Genomic DNA, 19,423 nt, shown 5'->3' on the forward strand with positions numbered 1-19,423 from the left:
GATATGCCCATGCTATGTTTAATTTTGCTCTGAGAGCAAAACATCACTTTAGAGATCTTTCTTGGCTCCAGATTATGACACTTCTGAATCCACACCCCAAAATAAGCATCCCCGATTCTCTGACCTGATGCTCCCGATGCTAGCAGGAGCTTGCCACAATGTTGTGCTGCAATAAATCTTGCAAGCAACATTTATCTGATTTGAATCAGGAGGATGTTCCCTTACCCATGTTGCCCTTGTTGCCTGCTTTGCCATTTGTTCCCATGTATCTGCACAATGTAGACCTGGTTGTGGTCAGCATTGGGACAGCAGTGCTGCCCTGGACAGCCATCGTCTGCTGGATCTGCAGCAGTGCAACTGTGCAGTCTTTAGGGGAGATGTTGGGTTGCTGTGCTGAACTTTGCACGGTGGTGGTGGCATATGGCAGATTTGGAGTAAACTGGACACAGCTGTGGGTACATTTTCAGCTGGGTTATAACTGCATGGGACCTGCCCTGGAGCCAAAGGGCCATTCTTTCCCCATCACAGAACTTTTGAAGCCTTGAGCGCAGGGCACGTTTCCATCCTTTTCCTCCTTGCACCAGGCTTGCAGGGCACAAGCTATGCTGCCTTTCTTACTGCTTCCACATTTCTTTCAAGAGTTCTGGAGCAAGATGTACCACACATTGCAGTGGTACAGCTGCAGTGTGCACGAACAAACGTGGATTATTAGGGGATGCTTTTGGATAGACCTCCCCTGACTCTGGGAGGTCAGGAAGGTTTTTGCAGGGCAGCAGCGTTGAAGTCCCGCTCCCGGCAGCGCGTTAAGGAAAGCCTCCCCCTGCGACCGCCCCCTCCTCGCGAGGCAGCGGTACCGATCGATAAAGTGCAGGGCACGGAGACCAAACGAGGGCAGCGAGTCGGGCCGCGGGGAAAGTTCTTCACCTGCGCCCTCCGAGGAGCGGGGGCAGCCATGGGCCGCCCGAGCCTGGCGAGCGGCGGCGCGGCCCCACACCGGCCGCCGGGGGCGGCAGCGGGCGGGCGGCGGGAGGGGCGGCGGCGGGGAGGGGCGCGGGCCCGGCCGCTCCTCCCGGGGAGCGCTGCCAGCGCGGCGCCGGCTCCTTCGGCACTTCTCGCCCGGCCCGCTCAGCCCTGTTGCACCCACCGCCGCCCCCTCCCGCCCGGCGGGACCGCTGCCGCCCCGCGCCGTGTGCCCCCGCCCCGCACCCGCCCGGGAGGCTGCGGCGCTCCGTCCGTCGGTCCGTCCGCGCCGGGCGCGTGGCTCCTTTGTGTACAGCAGCTGCTCCTGAATGCGGAGGCGAAGCCCGTGGCTTGGCACCGAGCTTTTAAAAACCGGCAGCCCTCCTCCCGTCCTGCCTCCCCTCCTGCCGCCGGGCGGACGGTTCTCACCTGGGCTCCGCCGCTCCCCCCCTCCCGTGTACCTGCGCCCGTCGCATCCCCGCGCTGCCCCGACCCCGGGGAAGGCACCTGAAGGTGGATCTATCACAGCTCCCGGCCGGCTCTCCAAGTGCACTTCTGGGACCAAAGCACCGGCATGGATGTAAGATTTTACCCGTCCGCGGCGGGCGGCTCGCTTCCCGGAGACCCTTCCAACCTGGACTTTGCGCAGTGCTTGGGCTACTATAACTACAACAAGGTGATTACCCCCCGAGTTCGGTCGTTCCTCGGGCTGGGGCGGGGGTTGGGGGGGGAAGGTGCAAAGAGGGGCGGCTCGGGGCTCCGTGGAAGCTCCGGAGCTGCGCTCTCTGCTCCCCGGCGGGCGCAGCGCCCGGCCCGGCGTGGAACAATGGGCGCTCGGCTGCGCCGCTCCGAAACACGCTCAACTTTTCACGCTGTGGCTCCGCGGGTCGGGGAGAGCCCCACGGGGCTGGAAGGGACGGGGTCGGCGCTGCTCCTCCGCGCGATGCCGGCTCCGTGCCTTTGGGATGGGAGAGAACGGGCATTAGCTGAAAGTACATCAGCGCTGAAGGTAACGGACGCCTGAATGTGACGGGGTTGTCAAAGAAGTTGCGGTACCACTTCTATTTATTCACACCTTCTTTGCGGCGCGTGTAGTTTGTTACGGTCGGAAGCAGCAGTGGTTCCCCAGCGGCTTATCTTCCTTGAGAAATACGCTTTAATAATACGGAGATGATTTGTTTCACAAATTACCCACATGTGAGAAAGGCGAAGTTAAGAACGGCGCTGTGACTCACGCTATTTTGCCAAAGACTTCGCTGTTTGCACTGCGATGTGTCAATAGCGCATTGAGCTATTAGCAGCGGGCCCTCACACATGCACATAAAGATCCCTTTCACGCCGTGTTTTCCTGGTGCTGTGTTTGTCCAACCTCTGGGGCCTTTTGTGAGGCGCCGGGCGAGATGCTGAGCGAAAGGGTGCCGCGCTGAGTCTGAACTCGCACGAAAAGCCGCTCGCTGCTTTAGAGCCCTCTCGCAATAGCTAGGCGAACTTTGGAGGAACGCAAAGAGCGCTTTCAGAGGGAGAAATAACGCGGGTTCAAGTGGAGAGGATTCGCAGCTGAATAAAACTTTCTAGAGGAATTCCTTCTAACTAGATGTCGCGAGTGCCTTTCCCTGTTGCTCTTTATGACCCCGCTCTCGGCTGCTGCCCCGTTGGAACCCATTCGGTGCCGCTCACGGGCTGCTCCCCCCCCCGAGGTGCGCGCACGTTCGGTGCGGGGATGCAGAGCGGCGTTCGCGCAGCAGCACTGCGCATGCACAGCGCCGGCCCCATTAGCATGCTGCTTTGTTAGTAGTTAATACAGAGAGACACGGGAGCATGAATTAAAGATGAAACGTCAACCTTAACCTCGAACGCTGCTAAGGACTTCAAGAGCTCTAAAAACACGGTGTAAATAGTCACTGTTGTCAGAGATACCGACTAATTTTGGGAACTTACAGTGCTTTCTGACGGATAGCTTTGCTTACTGTAAATCTGACTTGTTCAGGAGCTTGGTTGTTACACACGGTGTGTGCTTATCTCAGGAGCTGTTACAGTTTGCTGCGATGGTCCTTCCATTGTGACTTTTTTTAACGTCCAAAATGTTGAATGCTTTCAAAACCAAAAGTTTATTGTGCCTGTTAACTTGCAGCAAATGCAGAAGTATTTATAACCATTCTGCGGTGTTTCCCTTCCTTGTACAATGAGAACAGAGCACACATTCAGGATAAGTCAGAAGTAACCAACTTTTGACCTATCCGGTTTGGTTTCTGTACTCTTGAATAAAATCTTGGCACATCTCTTGCAGGCCAGGCTTCCAGTCTGTGGCAAAACGTATCTCAGTGAGCGGAGCACAGCTCCTATTGCCTATGTCCTGTGATGGTTATCTTGGCACAAGGCAGGACACACGGAGCAGGGCTGTGTTGCTGTGCTCTGGGTGCAGCTGCTCTGAGGACAGACGAGGAATCTGAGTGAGTTCCTAGAAAGGAGGGCCTTAGCTGCGCTGAGCTAATCTCATCCACTCTGTTCTCTATAATCTGTACTCGGAGCAGATATGGTAAGGTTGGTTTGTTTGTTTTTTAAACCAGCGAATAAAAGGAGAGCGTTTGTTTGGCAGCTTTCCCCCCCTGCTTTGCTTTCCATCCATTCTTCCCTTTCTTTTCCCTGCTTTTCAAAGGAAAATAAATGATTCCTCTGGCTGGCACCGAGGTGATCAGAAAGCACAGGAGAGAGCTGGGATGCGTACTCCACTGAAGCAAATAGGAGAACTGTTATTGATTTCATTGGGGACGGTATTTCACCTAAAATCTTTCTGGAACTCACCTGAGCATCCTGCCTGCTTGTCTGTGCTGCCTGTGACAAGCACCGGACAGCAGGCAGCATGCAGGCAGAGGTGAGCATGTTGTGTGATTGGGTGTATCTGCTAAAGCCCAACTCTATTGCGAAAGCACACCCAGGATCACCAAGACACAGTGCTGATGGTGTATGGTGTACCTATGGCAAACTGTACCTTGTAGCATTGTCTGCGAACGTTGAGTGTGAGGCCTCTTACTGTAACCATGATGCAGGAGCAGGGCTGCTGCACAGGCAGCTGTCCCTTGGGCTGCACCTTGTTCCTCAGTGGGGGCAGCAGTGTGATAGCCAGGTACTACACCAGGCCTGGCCTCTGAGCTGCAGCGTGAGGGGTCCAGGCCTTGTGCCGGTACCATGGGGCTGGGTCCTGCCCCACAGCTCCCTTTTAAGCTCAGTGTTGTGCTTTTGAAACCTGCCGTCCGTACTGGATGGGCATTCTGAAGGCTAGGTGTTGTTGTATTGCTTTTTTGGGGTGAGCATTACTTTTAAGCACAAGATAGACCCTTTCTGAGTGCCTGAACAAAGCGTGGTAGGGACCATAAGTTGTGGTGCAGCTTTTACAAGTGTCCTGGTGGGGTTTATTTTTGTCTGGATAGTGGGCAAGGTGGTAAACATGCAGAAGGGGTGAAAGAGGAAACAGGGAGATGGAAAGACAGCAATTTCTCCAAGGTTACACCATCGGTCACTGACATAATCAGGGCCACAACCAAGGTATTCTGAGACTCAGCCCAGTGGTTTATGCTGAATCTCATTTACTCTAATAGGATTACTTACATGTTTAAAGTAAAGCATGTGCTTAAGTGCTTTGCTGGATCAGGGCCATATTTGATAAGTTTTCAGTGCTGGTGTGAGAGTCCATAACTTGACCCTGCGTGTGTCTGGCTGCTGGTGGTTTGGGATAGCAGCGATGCACCTCTGTGCCGTGGAGTTGCCTGAGCACGGTCTGTTTCTAGAAGGCTCCTGCTGCTTTGTGTACAAAAAAATCACTGAAAAGTAGCTATAAAAACTACAGAAAGTTGAAGGATGCCAGCTGTTGTAAAACATGCTGCTTCTGTTTTGAGCCCTTTTATGGCTCTGCTGATGGAGAGTAATTCTGGACATTCACTATAGTTTTGTAGTGGTTTTTTTTTCTAAACAAACTTTTGCACTTATTGAGTAAATAACTTGTCTTGTACTAGAAATATTTCCTGGGCTACCATTCATCACAGCAAATATATATGTATGTATATTTTAGAGGAACCATAATTCCCATGATGCAATTTGAAAAGGAAAAAAGAAAACTCCAAACCTTAAACGCATACTGCTCAGCCCATGAGTTCTCATTGTATGAAATTCCAGAATCCTTACTTCATTATTTAGCTGTCTACATTTTATAATGTTTATCTCTCCTGTACAGATTGTCCTCGAAGGATACAAATTTCAAACACCCATACCTTCATTTAGGCACCGGCATACATGCATGAATGGCAGAGCTTGATTTTTTTGGCTGAAATATTTTGCATTTTACAAAAGAAGCTCAGGAAGGTTATCTTGTTCTTCCAGAGGTAAAGCACAGATAGCAGTAGGTTAGTAGCATGCTCAGCTGGCCTATAAGCCATTCCTATTAGCACGCGTTGGTAGCAAAAATGGATTACAGTTATGCAAACGATTTGAAAATTACTCTTCTTGCAGATTTAGTGTGCCTATACACGCATAGGTTTTTCTTTCATACAGCAGATGGTGAGAGACAATGAGTGCATGTACGCTGTTAAGACAGAAAGCTCAGTGCTCACTCATCATCTGCTCTGCGTGTATGCTGGTTCACATCTGGGCTGTGCTGCGGTGTGGATGCGGCCATTCCTTTCCTAGTGAGAGTGGTCTGTGAGCTGCCGTGTTCTGTGGGCATGTGTGTAGCCTTACTCTGCCCATGCTTAGGCTGGCCCTGGTAGGTACATACCTAGCTTTGGCTCGGGGCTTGAGAACTTTCTGTTGTTTTTGACTAGGAGCTCTGTAAATGCTGTTTTATCTTCGACGTTTCCCATTGATCTTCCAGCACATGTGGCAAGTGTGTTGAATGGGTTCTTTCCCAGAACAGCTTTCCCCTGCCTCTCGTATCTCTAAACCTCAGGACTATGCAGGTAACTACTGCTGGGAAAGAAAAAAGATCCTGAAATATTTGGCTGCCCATGATGGATGTGTGATTCCTCGTGCTTGTAAGAAGTGTGAGGATCCTATGAGTGTGTCCACAAGGACACAAACTGCCCTTTGTAACACCACCCCCACTTGCACTGCACTGTCCTATGGGTGCAGTCACCTCCAGATTTGGTGATGTGACTCTCTCAAAGAGCTTTGCAAGGAAACCCATGGATGCCAAGGGCAACAACTGTGCCAGACCCTACGTTGCTTGGAATCAGTTCAAGTAACAGGGGCACTAACTGGATTGGGCACTGCAACTTTTCTGCTCTAATGCTGCAGATCCTGTACTGAATGCACTCTCAGTTATCAAGTCATGAGGAGGAGCTGCTTGTATACAAAGTTTACTTAGGAGAGACGGTTTCTTCTTGATGATTAAAAAAAAAACAACCCAACACCTGCTGGTTGTTTTCATTACAGTGGATTGCAATTGTATCAATAAGACCCTTGTAATAATGCACAGCAATATACCAAGTGCTTGAGTAATCAGGAGTACTTTCACTGTGTGCAGAAAGGATAAGCAGGTGTGTTTTTAAAGTACTCATAGTTTAAAGTAGCAATAGCAGCTCTGCTGTATGTGTCAGGGACCCACTCACACCTCTGCTTCTATGGTGAGGACAACTGAACAAAGTGAGGTCTGCCACACTGTGCCCTTTGGGGTGTGCTGCAGGCTTCTATCACATGTCCACTTAACTCATACCTATGTATTTGTTGAGTTCTGACACCCCCGAAAAACCCAACTAATGCTACTGAGTGATGATAATCTAATTTAGGAGGAAATGAATTTGCGCAGCGCTAATCCTACCTTTTTATCTGTAATCACATTTCTTCTGCTGTAAAACTGCACCGTTACACAGACCTAATGGCAGGGCTGCATTTTCAGATGCTTCAAACTCTTATCTGATAGCTGTCTCCGTACTGTTACTTGTCTGTATGATGTGTTTATAGAGTGCCAGTCACTATAGTGTCTTTGCGATGATTGCTACCAAAATTGAGAACTCTGAGGTGAAAATCTAATCAAGACTTCAGATAACAATGTCACACAAGAGCCTTCTGGTCTTTGCCTCTGTGCTGCGCTCAGATGAAGGCTTTGATGAGATCAAGCTTGCTGCTGCCTTATTCATTGTTTGTTTCTGTAACAAGGTTACCATTTCATATCTTCTCCACTGTGTGTTAGCACCTGTCAGACCATTCCAAATTGTGTTTTGCATGTATTCCCAGTTTCAGTATATTGGAAGATGTGTTTGTGGCACTGCTAAACTGGCAAAAACCAAAGAGGAGGCTGCTGCTGCCCAATGGCTTCTGCAGCACACACCTTGGGGATCTGAACACAGATCTGCACCAACTTTCTCAGATGTGTGGTGGTAATGGGCAGGCAGGCTGAGAATACAGACTGCTTTCAGTACATTGAAAACACTGAGTTTTCCAGCAGGGTGCTACAGATCCATCTGACCAGGACTGCAGACTCTATTCCATCTGTTAAGATGTGCAACTGAAGGTAGCACGGTTTAGTTTGTTATTGAAAATGAAGAGTGTTTTAAATAAACAGTTCTTGTTTTTTGGTTTGTTTACCTAGCTGACGTGCCAGCTGCTGGTATCAATGTTCTGCATGTCTTCCTGCCCAGCAACCTGCATTTTGTTGAGAATCCCTATGTAAATATCAAGAGGGGAAAGAAAAAAATCTTTAGGAAGATGAAGAATCCTCCAAATTCTAATCTATACTTGAGGATATGCTGTCAAAACTAAATGTGTTTTCTGAAGCACTCTGTTCTAAAAAACCAGGCACTTGATCCTTTAAATATCCCTTTAAGCTTGATTAAAAAAATAAAATCTTTTCTATTTTCTTTTTTTTCTCCTTCATTTTCTTTCTTTTTTCTTTATCTATTTTTTGTTTCTTTTTTCTTTATCTATTTTTTGTTTCTTTTCCTTTCTGGTAATTGTTTCTCAGTTTTGTTTATGCAGTTTGTAGACTGACTCAATGTAGACATCTTTGATTTACTCACATGGACATGAGATCAGACCTGCCCTTGGCATTTCTTGGGAGAAACGTTTGCAATTCAATGCTTTATTTTTTCCTATTGCAAAGTTGCCATCTTTCTCACTGTCTGGGTCACTATGGCCATACATCATCACTCCTGGCCACAGGCTTGTACAAGCTGAGATTAAATCTCATGCAGATGAGTGGGTTGTGACATAGTGAAGGTAAAAATGAAGGGGAAGTTTGGATGAAAGGTCAGCATTGGGACTGGCAATCTTTGAAATAAGGCATCTATTTGCCTTCTGTTTGTACTTTACATTTCTACTTCTTTGGGCATGACTTTATTTGCTACTGCTGGAGGTGGCAGCTGCAGAGGCATGGATATCTCTTCATTTGTCTCTTCCATTTCATGAAAGATTTCATCGGTGATGATGTAAAATCGTTATGCTAAACAGAATATTGCTTTTACATGCACATTTGGAACAGAATTTTCTCTTCTGTAGATTTAGTATTCTAAGAGTTTGGATCATCTGGGCAATTGAATAAGAGATTGCGAATATGCAGAATAACCAGTAGGTAGGATGTGTGCAAGATGAAGTTCTGCATTCAGACTGTTTTGGTCACTGGAAGCTATTTGCTTTCATCTATATGTGAAAGACCAACCCCTCAATTTTTGGAATGACTACCTTCTAATTTTTCAAGAGTCCTCTGGCACTGAACCTTACTGGGGTTATTACAGCTCTTCAGTAGATTTGAGTTCCACAAACGCTATAGCAATCAAAGCAGGGTTCAGTTTTCAGTCTGAAAAAATCTTTTCCTTCGCTTCATTATGACACTGCCTTTTGAGAACTGATACAAAAATGACACGTCCCCATTTGGCTTTCTAAAGAAAACTTGTCAAGAGAAACTTTTCTGTGTTTAGCAGTGAAAATGACATATAATCTGCACTAGAATTATGTAAACAGAAAATTCGAGAGAAATTAGGGATTACAAATATTTAATAGTTTCTTAGATATTTAAATTAATGTAGTACTGAATTATTTTCATCTCGCCAGGAACCCATGCATGGAAACAACTTGAACTGTGAGAACCACCCTTACTGTCCCAATGGGGAAGCTCCTATATTTAAAGTGAATTACTTAAAGGTTTGCAGGTTCAGGGTGTATTTAAACACCTCAGTATCGATTAGCTGTCTAATTTTGATATGAAAAAATGTGTTAAAAACATGCAAAAATCAATTGCTGCCTAGTGGTGTAGCTTATTTTTGGAGCAGGTCATATTTATTTCCTGTTCTGCTTTTTATATTACTCTCTTTAAAGTCAAAAGGCTTATACAAATAGTTGAATGGTTTAGGGGACTGTATTTCTGTATTACTGTGCTATTCATAAAAGTGTATTTTTTTTAAACTACTTTTCTCAGTAAAGGGTTTTACTGATAGAGGGTTAGAAGACCTGCTTTTTAAAGGATTTGTTTCATTAAATAAATATGAATTGTATTAGGCACGAGAAAATAGCTATTGTGTTTGCTTTAGTGTAGGGTACTGCAGTTACTTTTGTGGTTCTTAGTAAACATGTGGATGAAATGATGATGATTATGGGTGCCCATGTAAATGTGAGGATATCATACTGTTGATTTGTTCCTGTGAAAAACTTGGTAGCTACAGTGTCTTACCATAGTCCATCCTGGCTCTTTTTTTTTTTCCCTGTTTTTTGCTTATTATAGTTAGAAATACATTGACCTTACAGTTTAAAAAAAAAAAAACCTGTTTCCTGCTCTATACACGAGGCAAAAGAAATAGAATTTTACAATGAATTTTCTGCATGTTTTCCATGGCAGAACTGTAGGTAAAAAGAGACTGATTTCAAGGCTGTGCATGGGGCATACCACAAAGCTTAACATTCGAGGAGGTGCAGTTTTGAATGAGAGTTCAATTTAGATGCATGAGTGAAAGTGTTTGCTCTACAGAGTAATGACTTGAACTAAATAATGTGTTTATGTGTATGTGACTCCCTGTTTTTGGTTTTCTAAGAGTGCACAATGACAAGTCGGTCGAATCTCCTTCATTTTATATTGTTTGACCAAGTAGTTCAGAAGTACAGGATATTTTTATGGAAATGGATTGAATGGGTGCTTCTGTTCTGTCCTTCTAGCATCTTAAAAGCCTTCATTCCTTCTAACAATTTAAAAGCTCACCTGAAGTTGTCTTTGTGCTCACCTGGTGGTGCGGCTGAGCCCATGGAGCACACATGGGAACTAAGTCAGGTGTTATATAATGCCAGCCAGTCTGGCTTTATAGGTGGTGACTTGCACCATTGCTTTCTTGGTACCTAGTGGTTGTTTTGAAAGCAGCAGTAGTGCTGGTAAGGAAAAGCCTCCTTTTTTTTTTCCTTCTCGTACCTTTGTGCTTTAGAGTCTAGTACCTGATACACCTTCTTTACTGAGTTTTGTGCTGAGCTCTAAGTTGATGCCTGTAAGGTGCCTATGTGTAGTACAGCTGGTTGAAAATACATTGTTGTATCAAGGATTTGATGAGCCATATGGACATATATCATCTGTGCTCTGCTTTTGCGATGTATTTATTTATTTATTTATCTATTTTAACCTCGGTCTTTTTAAAATAATGTTTGACACAGTTGTGTGCATCAGTGGCTTCAGGGAAATACGCTACTTTGTACTTTCCCAGTAGTTGCACCTTGAAATGGGGATTTGCTGCTGAGATTTTGCCTTTGTGGAGTCAACTTGGTGGGTGCCATTTCTGTGAGAGCATCCCTGGAGTTTGCTGTGAGACAGCAGGTTGCTGGAGCTGCTCTGGTGTCTCTGGGGGGCACAGCTGCTGGGACAGGCACTTGGTTGACATACAGCTCTGGCTTAGGAAGGCAAAAGGCAGATAGTGTGATCTAGGGCTAAGCACAACCTAGAAAGATATCACAAAATGCAAACATAAGTTATACTCATTGAGTAGGCAAAGTGATAGGTCTTCAGAATTCTGCATATAGGGACTTGTGGTATGTCCAGCATAGTGTTCAGCAACAGATCTTGCTCTTTTATCTGTAATACTGCTAAAATACTAAAGAAAGTATGGAATTGCATTCTAAGATTCTGTGTTTATTTACTGCAGCTACAGTTTATGCAGTTTAAGTAGAAAATTGTTTTTCTAAGTATAGTCAGCAAACAACTTGTGGTAGATTAGCAGCCTTTCCTGTCTTCTCTGTTAGAAAGCACTTGAGAAAGGATGGCAAAGATTAGCTTAACTTCTGTCAGCACAAATGTATTACTGGTGATAACACGCTATGTAAGCTGTAGCAATGTTCCACTGCTGGGAAAGGTGGGGAGAGGCTATTTGTTGTCGTACAGGTTGCATACATTAGGATATGTGTATCTTTTGAGATCACAGGTCTCCTTATCATTGCTTGCACTCCCGCTAATTAACTGAATTTCACTGTGGCTATCTCTGCATGTTCCATGTTGTTTAACTGTGTGTTTATGCAAAACTGTCTCTAAATGGAAATTCTTAGTCTTAGTTGTCTCATTGTGAAAAGTGAGTGACAGTGATCAAGAGCTTGATTTGTATTATGGCAAGCTGCAGGTGAACATTACACAGTTCTTCCTAACTCTGTTTCTATGTCTCTGAAAAGGATAACTCCATTAAAATGTCATGACATCAGTAGTGAATATTTAAAATGCATAAGGAAGGATAAAGTTTTGGAATCACAAGAATTTAAAGGCTTTCTATATGATTTTAGACTCCATATTTGCAGATCTTCTGAGTTTCATTTATTCTCAGCATGGGTAAGAACTGATACCAAGCATGCAGCTTGTCCTCCTCCCCACCTGGATGTAACCTTTTTCTTTCAAAATAAATGTGAATGTAAAAAAAAAAAAAAAAAAAAAAAAAAGAAAGAAAAAAAAAAAGAAAGGAACGATTTCCATGGAGGGAAATCAATCAATCAATCTTGTTCCTTCAGAATCATGTACTCAGGCTGATATGTCGCAGCTGCGGTGAGTACAAGCAATGCACAGCACGGTCCTGGCACAGAGTTTCAACTGTGAGAAATCTCCTATCTTCTTTTCTAACTATCGTTCTTTAGTTTCTTCTTATTTTGTCGAATATTAGTGCTTTTACTTGGTTTTTCGCTCTGCTGTGGTAGGAAGCAGTCTTTGTATTCTCTGGTGTCCTAGGAAATGGCCATTTGTTAATTGAGAAAAAGAATGGGAAAGGGGCTGTGAAAACACATTAATGAGAAAGAGGAAGTAGCATATAGAGAACACTGTTAAACATTTAAAATTTGGGGATTCATTGTTTTCAGTCTGCTTGAGTTCTTGACTTTCTGTGGTTTTGATGCTGTCTGTTAGTTTGTTTGGAGAGAGGGAGGTGGGGAAGAAGGAAGAAATGCATTCTCTTTGCATTTTGAGATTTACATTAACTTTGGGGAAAGAGGGAGGTTTGTGAGTTCATCTTTTACTTTATTCCATGGACAACGTGTTATCCACACAAAGGAGCTCCTGTCTTCAGCCTTCTCCTGTATCTCCTTTTTGCCTGGGATCTTTGCATACAGAAATAAGAAATAACAAGATTTCAGATGATGAATCTCAGTGTGAATGCTAGGAAAAGGGCAGTTGTTTTATTGATCCCAGCTGCTGAAGTTTTCCCTGTGAAGATGACTTATGTTTATAAAAAACATAATAAATCAATGAGACAAACAAACAAACTGAACTTCTGATAAGAACTGATTTGAAACACGTTCAACTTTTCCTTTCTCATTTTTACTTTCCAAATTCTTCTGAAGATGTGAGTACAGTCCTGCTCTTGTGCATCAGAGTATTCTTTCTTTGAAGAAGAGAGATGTTTCTGCTTCTTAGTTGAGCCTCATAAACTTGCTGGAAAAAAAATTCAGCTTGGCGGATGTGTTTTGAAGTGGTCGTTTCTTGGGCACTGAACCGTTCATTTTGTAAAAGCATAAAGCCACTTCTTCGTACCTGCTGACAAAACAAAAGAAGCAGTTCTAATCATACGTTATGTGTGGACAGGCTGTGATGTTGGTAAGCATTGCTCTGACTTCTAAAAAGCACCAGCTCTATCCAGCATCTCATCCACACATTTGCCTCTGTAGAAAGCATGAAGAAGATCCTCAGGTGGTTTTGTCTGTGTTTTTACTAAACAAGTGAATCATTCTGATGTTTTCTCCATCTTAGATACCAAACTAAAATGAAGCTACACTCAGCTGCTTTGAGTTGGGAAGGTGTAGGTAATCTTCATTTCTGAAGTGTGAAAGAACTGACACATAAAATTGCAGGTCTGGCAGCAAAGATTTTTCTTTTTCTTTTTTAAATAAGTACCTCGCAGTTGGAGAATCGATTTTTCTTAAGAAAAGATGACATAAGAAACCTGAAGTATCAATGCTTCAGCAGGAATATGAGAAATGTGGCAAAGTGAGGGAGAAGGCAGTGTTGATACAGACATGGCTGCACAAATGCTGGCTCTGGGCTTCTGCTGGGAATAAGAAACCTGTGTTCACACTTGATATTGGTGGGTTTCCTTTTGACCATGAGTTGAGTACAGTGTATGTCATTGTGTCTGTGGAAGAAGTTCCATCTGCCAGCACTGTTGTAAATGTTCCAGCCCTGCAAGAGCTGCTTACTGAACCATGCAATTCTTTGTAACTTCCTTCTATCCCACCCTAAAAATTTGGACACTCAATTTCTTGCAGCCAGACCTCACTGTTGTGTACAACAAGGGCTGGGAAAACTCAGATTCCCTAATCTAGGCACTGTTTTTTACCATTGTACAATGTAGCTTCTTTGGCTTTTAAATTTAAGCAAAACTCTTGACAGTAAAGATGTTGCTATCGATATGATAAAAGCGGAATTACATACAGTAGAGTAAATTAAGGATTAGAGCTGAACTATGGATTACTGGTTAATATCCAAAGTACAGAGGAGCAGCTTAATTCCATTCTTTCAATCTTTCCTTGAACAGTCCAGTTCATAATCCTGTTTAGATAGGAAATCGGTGCATTTTGCATCACTCTTTTTATATCATTGTGTAGAGTATTTGTGATTGCAACCATAGTGAAGCAAAAAATATATATATATATATATTTATTTATTTATTTATTTATATTTATATTTATATATATATAGAGAGAGTTTTTTAGAGAGTGGCATTCCCAGGAAATACACTTTATTTCATGATGTTCATTTGTACCTGTCTTCAGGCCAGTGTACAAAAATAACAAGATATCTTTTTAGTTACCCATATAGGGAAATCCCTGCTGTTCTCTGTGATTATTTGTATGTCTTTCTAATAGCTATCATATAACTAATTATTTTTTTTTTTAGGTACGTTTCTATTTCGTGGCTTACCAAAAAATAGGAAAATGTAGGTGGTGTGTTTGTTCATTTTAAACAAATGTCTGCCAGTTGAAGAGAACCTGTGGGTAGCAGTAGATAGTTGGCTAAATTGACTCTGGAGCAAGTTTGTAGAGGGACAGCACAATGGTGGGCCCCATACAGGGGAGAAACAGAGCTCTTGATTCACATTCAGAATAGCTATCTTGAATCTATTAAAATAACAGTTCAAAAGAAAGAACTGGAGGATGTGCTTGTGTTGGTGACAGCAAGTTGATCATTGTGACATGGCTAAAGCATGTGGATTTAATGCAGCCTCCCGGAGACCTCTGTCTTTGTAGTTACATGTTAACTTATGGCATCCTAAAAGCAGTGATTTTTTTATTTTTATTTTTTATTTTTATTTTATTTTTTATTTTTGTTTAGCTCCATGTAATCTTGCAGTGAGGGACTGATATTTAGAGCCCATCAGTCTGAGCTGGCAGATGTAACAGGGTAGGAAATGACGCTACATGAAGCCTGAATCTGTCAGAAACTCTAGTCTGCAGAGTGTGCCTCTGGTACTGGCTAACTGTATATCTGATAGTTGCTTCTGTAATTAAGGGTTAGAGTTCCTTCTTTCTTCTTTGCATCATGTGTTAATTCAGTTTTTATTCTCTTTAAAAAAAAAATAATTAAGAGGAATAAAGTTCAAGCACCAGAATTTTCTGTAAGCCCTGTTATTGCTGACACGCTAAAATAGACATCACGTTGGTTGAACACAGATTTGGAGATGCAAAGTAGCTTTCCTTGAAAATACAACTGTTTGTTGTGCATGGTTGTGGAAGAAAATCTGTAAATCTGTTTAAGGAAGCTGAAAACTTAGGTGGACACTAATTACTGCGATCTTCAGTTCCTCTTCCTCTCTAGTTTGGTGTCTGCTCAGGTTGCACTGAGGCTCAGGTGTCCATGGGTGTGAAGAGTGGGGAATGTGGTGACCTTTGAAATTGACGTCCTAAATCCTTGTGGTGCACAATACTATTGAGGTGTGGTACCCAAGGAGTTTACATGTGGTAGGGTATTTTGGATTATGTGCTCATGACAGTGGACACTAATTTTTCAGAGGATGAATACTACATTTATAAAGGTAAAACACTAAAAAGTCACACTGTCCATGTCCAGACCCCTACCCACAGTTACCTCCTGTATGTTAAGAAATTAAGCATTGACTACTTAGTGCAACCTGTGAAAAGGAGGTGGAAGTGGTTCTCATAGCTTACCATGAGGTCTGCTCTGAAAGCAGTGCCTCCTGTTTAATTCTGTTGGCCCACAACATTAAAGGTGAATGTTGGTGGTGTGGCAGTAGAGGTTGAACCTTCCCACCAATATCCTGTTAAATTTTGTTGCTGTGCAACAGATGGCAGCAGAGTTTGACAGGACCTGTTGAACTAATACAAGGCTGAAGGAGACAAGTTTCCCAGATTGTGTCATTAACAGTGACTGGTTGTAGTGTCATCACTGCAAGCTGGAATAAAACTGCAGTTCATGGAGGGGTCACCTATGGATTCCCCATTGAAGAAAAGGTTAAAGATGTAGCCCTCAGTAGTTAAAGTGATGTGCACTGTTTTTGTTGTTTTTTTTGGTGGGGTGGGGAATAGGAAATGGGTGATTCTTCAGGATTTCCTGGATTCTGGACAAACCATTGACTTTGATGGCTACTTTGAGTCACTGACTAAGCTGAAGTCTTGAATGTCCAGAATAAGGCTAGAGGCAAAGACAACCATTGTATAGTCCAGATTTGGCACCTTCTGACTTCTGTCTGTCTGAGCTGATGAAAGATGGACTGTGTGGGCAATATTTTCCTAGCAATTATGCCATCATAGCAGCTGTGAAACAGTGGATCACCTCCACTGGTGCAAACTGTTGCAAGTGTGTCACGCAGGCTCTTGTTCATCACTGGCAACTAATGGTGGTAACTGTTGGAAAGTGGCATTTTGTATCTGAGAATTTATGCTATCAAATAGTGTTATTGTGGCCTTTGTATCAGTTACAGTTGTCATGGGAAAAAAGTAGGAGGCATTGCTTTGGGAGCAGCGAACATAGTCGCTTTGTTTGGGCAAACCTGAATGCTACAGTTGAAAAGAAATTGTGATTTGTCTTTCAATACCAAAGATTTAACTGTCATTGAAATCTGCTTTTAATGTTTAAATGAATAGTAGGCTCCACAGTAACTATTATCACTTCTACTTGTTAGTACATTTCAAAGAAGCTTCTTTCTTTTTATTAAAGTATTTTACAGTCACATCCATTTATTAACAAGAAGTAGTGATCATTTCCAGACTTGCAGACTTTAGTTGCAGAGGTCTGAGAGAGTGTGTGCCAGGATTTCTTACATCTGGCAGAAACATGCCACTGCCTTGCTGGAAACTGAGCTTTCCTTATACTCTTTTGTATTAGTTAATAGAAACCCTCATTGAAAAAGGGTACCCATCAAAGAATGCTTTATGAAACAGAAAAGCAGTACTCGTAAACCCCATTGGATTCCTAGAGTTATTACATTTTACATCATATACAGTTTATTTTTCCAGATGCCACGGTTCAAAATAATGAATTTTTAATACTACTTGCAGAATTCTACAGATTCTATAATAGCATATGACATGTTAATATCCACTGTGACATCCTACTGGTCATATCCAACTGTGATAAACACTTGTATACGCTATAAAAATGACATCTATTATAAAAATAAAGATAATGCAGAAGGATACAAACAATCCTTTAAATTTATAAAGACTGTTACAAATCTTGAATGTTAATTTGAAGGAAAAAAGTGCATACTAATGCTAAGTTTATGCCTTCAGTTAATAGTCCTTTATTCCTTCAGGAAAAGGAAAAAAAAAATCAAGCAGCTATGCTTTAAATGAATTTAATGAACTGCAAAGACTGACATTTTCACTATAAAAGTCACACTTCATTTAATGAAGTAGTTAAATATTGATGTTATATTAAAATACAGGCTGAATAAAAATGGCAATATGGTTTTCAAAATGAGGATTTGAACTGTTTTTTTTTTTTTTTTCCTTGTTATATTGAAAATTTCATGAACTGAGAAAAAGGAAATACAACAGAATATCTCCATAATAAACAAAGTACTGTTGAAATAACATAAAGTTGAAAGACAAAACCCTATAAAAGTGAAGAAATTAAGGTGCTGTACTCTTACCTCAGTGCTCTTTGTGCTTAAGATCGGAATTTCTGAATGGAACCAACATTATCATTGTTTGATGTGCAGTATTTTCTGAAGTTCTTGAAAGCAAAGACAGATTGTATCCCTGTACTTCAGGTGGCATGTGAAAGAGCTAGCCATGTGTTTACCCAGGGTGATTATTTAAATATGGTATTATTTGATATGAATTCAAGTAATTGTGTTTGAAGTGCTATGATTGCGCTGGCAACATTCTGGCAAGGCTGTATTGGCTCTTTGTGGTGTCCATCCGCTTCCATTGATATCATTTGAATTTTTAACTTCATTTTTATCTGCATTTTTACCATAACAACATAAGTTGCTTCAGATTTTTCTTGACTCCCAGCGCTTATATGATGATGAAGTGAAAAGAAAGCAAGAATCTTATAGATGTGAGTTGGAACAGTGACTGAGTATGACCAGGTTCACTGTCATGGGCTGAATTACTCTGGATTGTATTTGTAATGCTATACTAGTTCTGACATAAGGCCTCTACATACAGTAAAATACTGAAGATGACATCTTTGGCCTGTTGAAGTCAATGGCAAAACTCCCGTTAATTTCAGCAGTCTGTGATTTCATCCTCAGTGTCTGACTTGTAAAACAATGGTAAATTGATTTAGCATGTTTTTTTTCCCCCTTGAGGAAGATCTCTACTCCACGTAAAATGACTTGTCTTTTAACTTTTATTCTCTTGCTCTGAGAGTGAGAATTTTAATTCAGGATGAATACAGTTGTGTTTCTTCCCCCCCCCCCCCCCCTTCTCTCATACTTATCATTTAACCATCAAAGATGATGGCAGAAAATGAATCTGTTTTGAAAGCAGTAGGCTGTGTGCACGGTTACATAAACAATTACTAACCGAAACCAACAATAAGGAATGCAGACTTCCTAACGAAGACTGATGAATCACTTCTGTAACTAGCAGCTGTCAGATACAGTCTCTACATGTACAGGTTGAAATGTATTTTCCCTATATGCAAAGAATGTTTATTTGAAACAACAACAGAAGAAAATACTGGTAACTGAAGAAATATATAAGTGCATGCGTATGTATTTAGAAGGCATGCACTGTGTTTATGATCATGGTCCTCATAATTCTTCATAAGATGGGTAGATCACCATCTTTTTGCACAGTCATGACTTTGCCACAGCAAGCATGAAAATGTTCTCCTTGATAGAACATAAACATTTTGTGGGGTATTTTGGAGACTCACCTGCATTTATCTTGAGTTAATAGAGCATTGAATATTTTCTTCCTTTCCTAGATGACAGAAGAAAATGGATGCCAAATGTCTGTTAGTGTTGTTTGTGGTCCTGAGTGAGTTCTGGTTGTGCAATGGCTCTTAGTTGCTGATCTAGTCTGTGCTTAAGGCAGAGATCCTGCTGAACGTGACAGAACAGGCATAACCCAAGAGGAACCATTTGTAGTGTGCTTAGCAGCTTGTGCCCTTGAGTGAGTGTATCTTTAAACAAAGAATTACAAAATTGAAAAGATATTTGTATACTGCTGACATTCAGAATGCTTACATTGAAACTGTAGTGCTGCTATCTTCAACAGTAGCATAGGGAAAAAATGTTTTATTAAAGACTAATTTCACTTGTTATTTAAGAAGTAGCTAGCTTTGCACACATTAATCTCTTTTTCTTTTTAATTCAAGGTTGATGGTCTAGGTCTTACACATTGTATTTATGAATAGGGCACTCAATAACTATGCAAAATATCTATTTCTCCCATGGGAATTTGTGCTTTGATATATTCTGATCCTTATTAAATTTAAACAGGATCAAATTTATACAGCTTTGGCAGAGATTTATTAAAATACACTGAGTGGACAGCTTGTGGGAGTGCAGTGTGCTATAATAACATATGCCTCTTAACAGAGAATAGTAATTATTGAGAATCA

General features: G+C 42.2%; 1 protein-coding gene across 2 annotated transcripts in view; it reads left to right on the top strand.

Moving 5' to 3' along the window:
- Window positions 1-1,098: 1,098 nt before the first annotated feature.
- The window catches only part of TOX3 (TOX high mobility group box family member 3), a 74,989-nt gene continuing 56,664 nt past the window's right edge, over window positions 1,099-19,423 (top strand). For both annotated transcript variants that reach the window (XM_015873900.2, XM_015873902.2), the window contains exon 1: window positions 1,099-1,636. In XM_015873900.2, coding sequence (XP_015729386.1) covers window positions 1,535-1,636 — 102 coding nt within the window. In that variant the 5' untranslated portion in view covers window positions 1,099-1,534. The remainder of the gene's footprint in view (window positions 1,637-19,423) is intronic.

This window comes from Coturnix japonica, chromosome 11, assembly GCF_001577835.2.
Source record: "Coturnix japonica isolate 7356 chromosome 11, Coturnix japonica 2.1, whole genome shotgun sequence".
Taxonomy (NCBI): domain Eukaryota; kingdom Metazoa; phylum Chordata; class Aves; order Galliformes; family Phasianidae; genus Coturnix; species Coturnix japonica.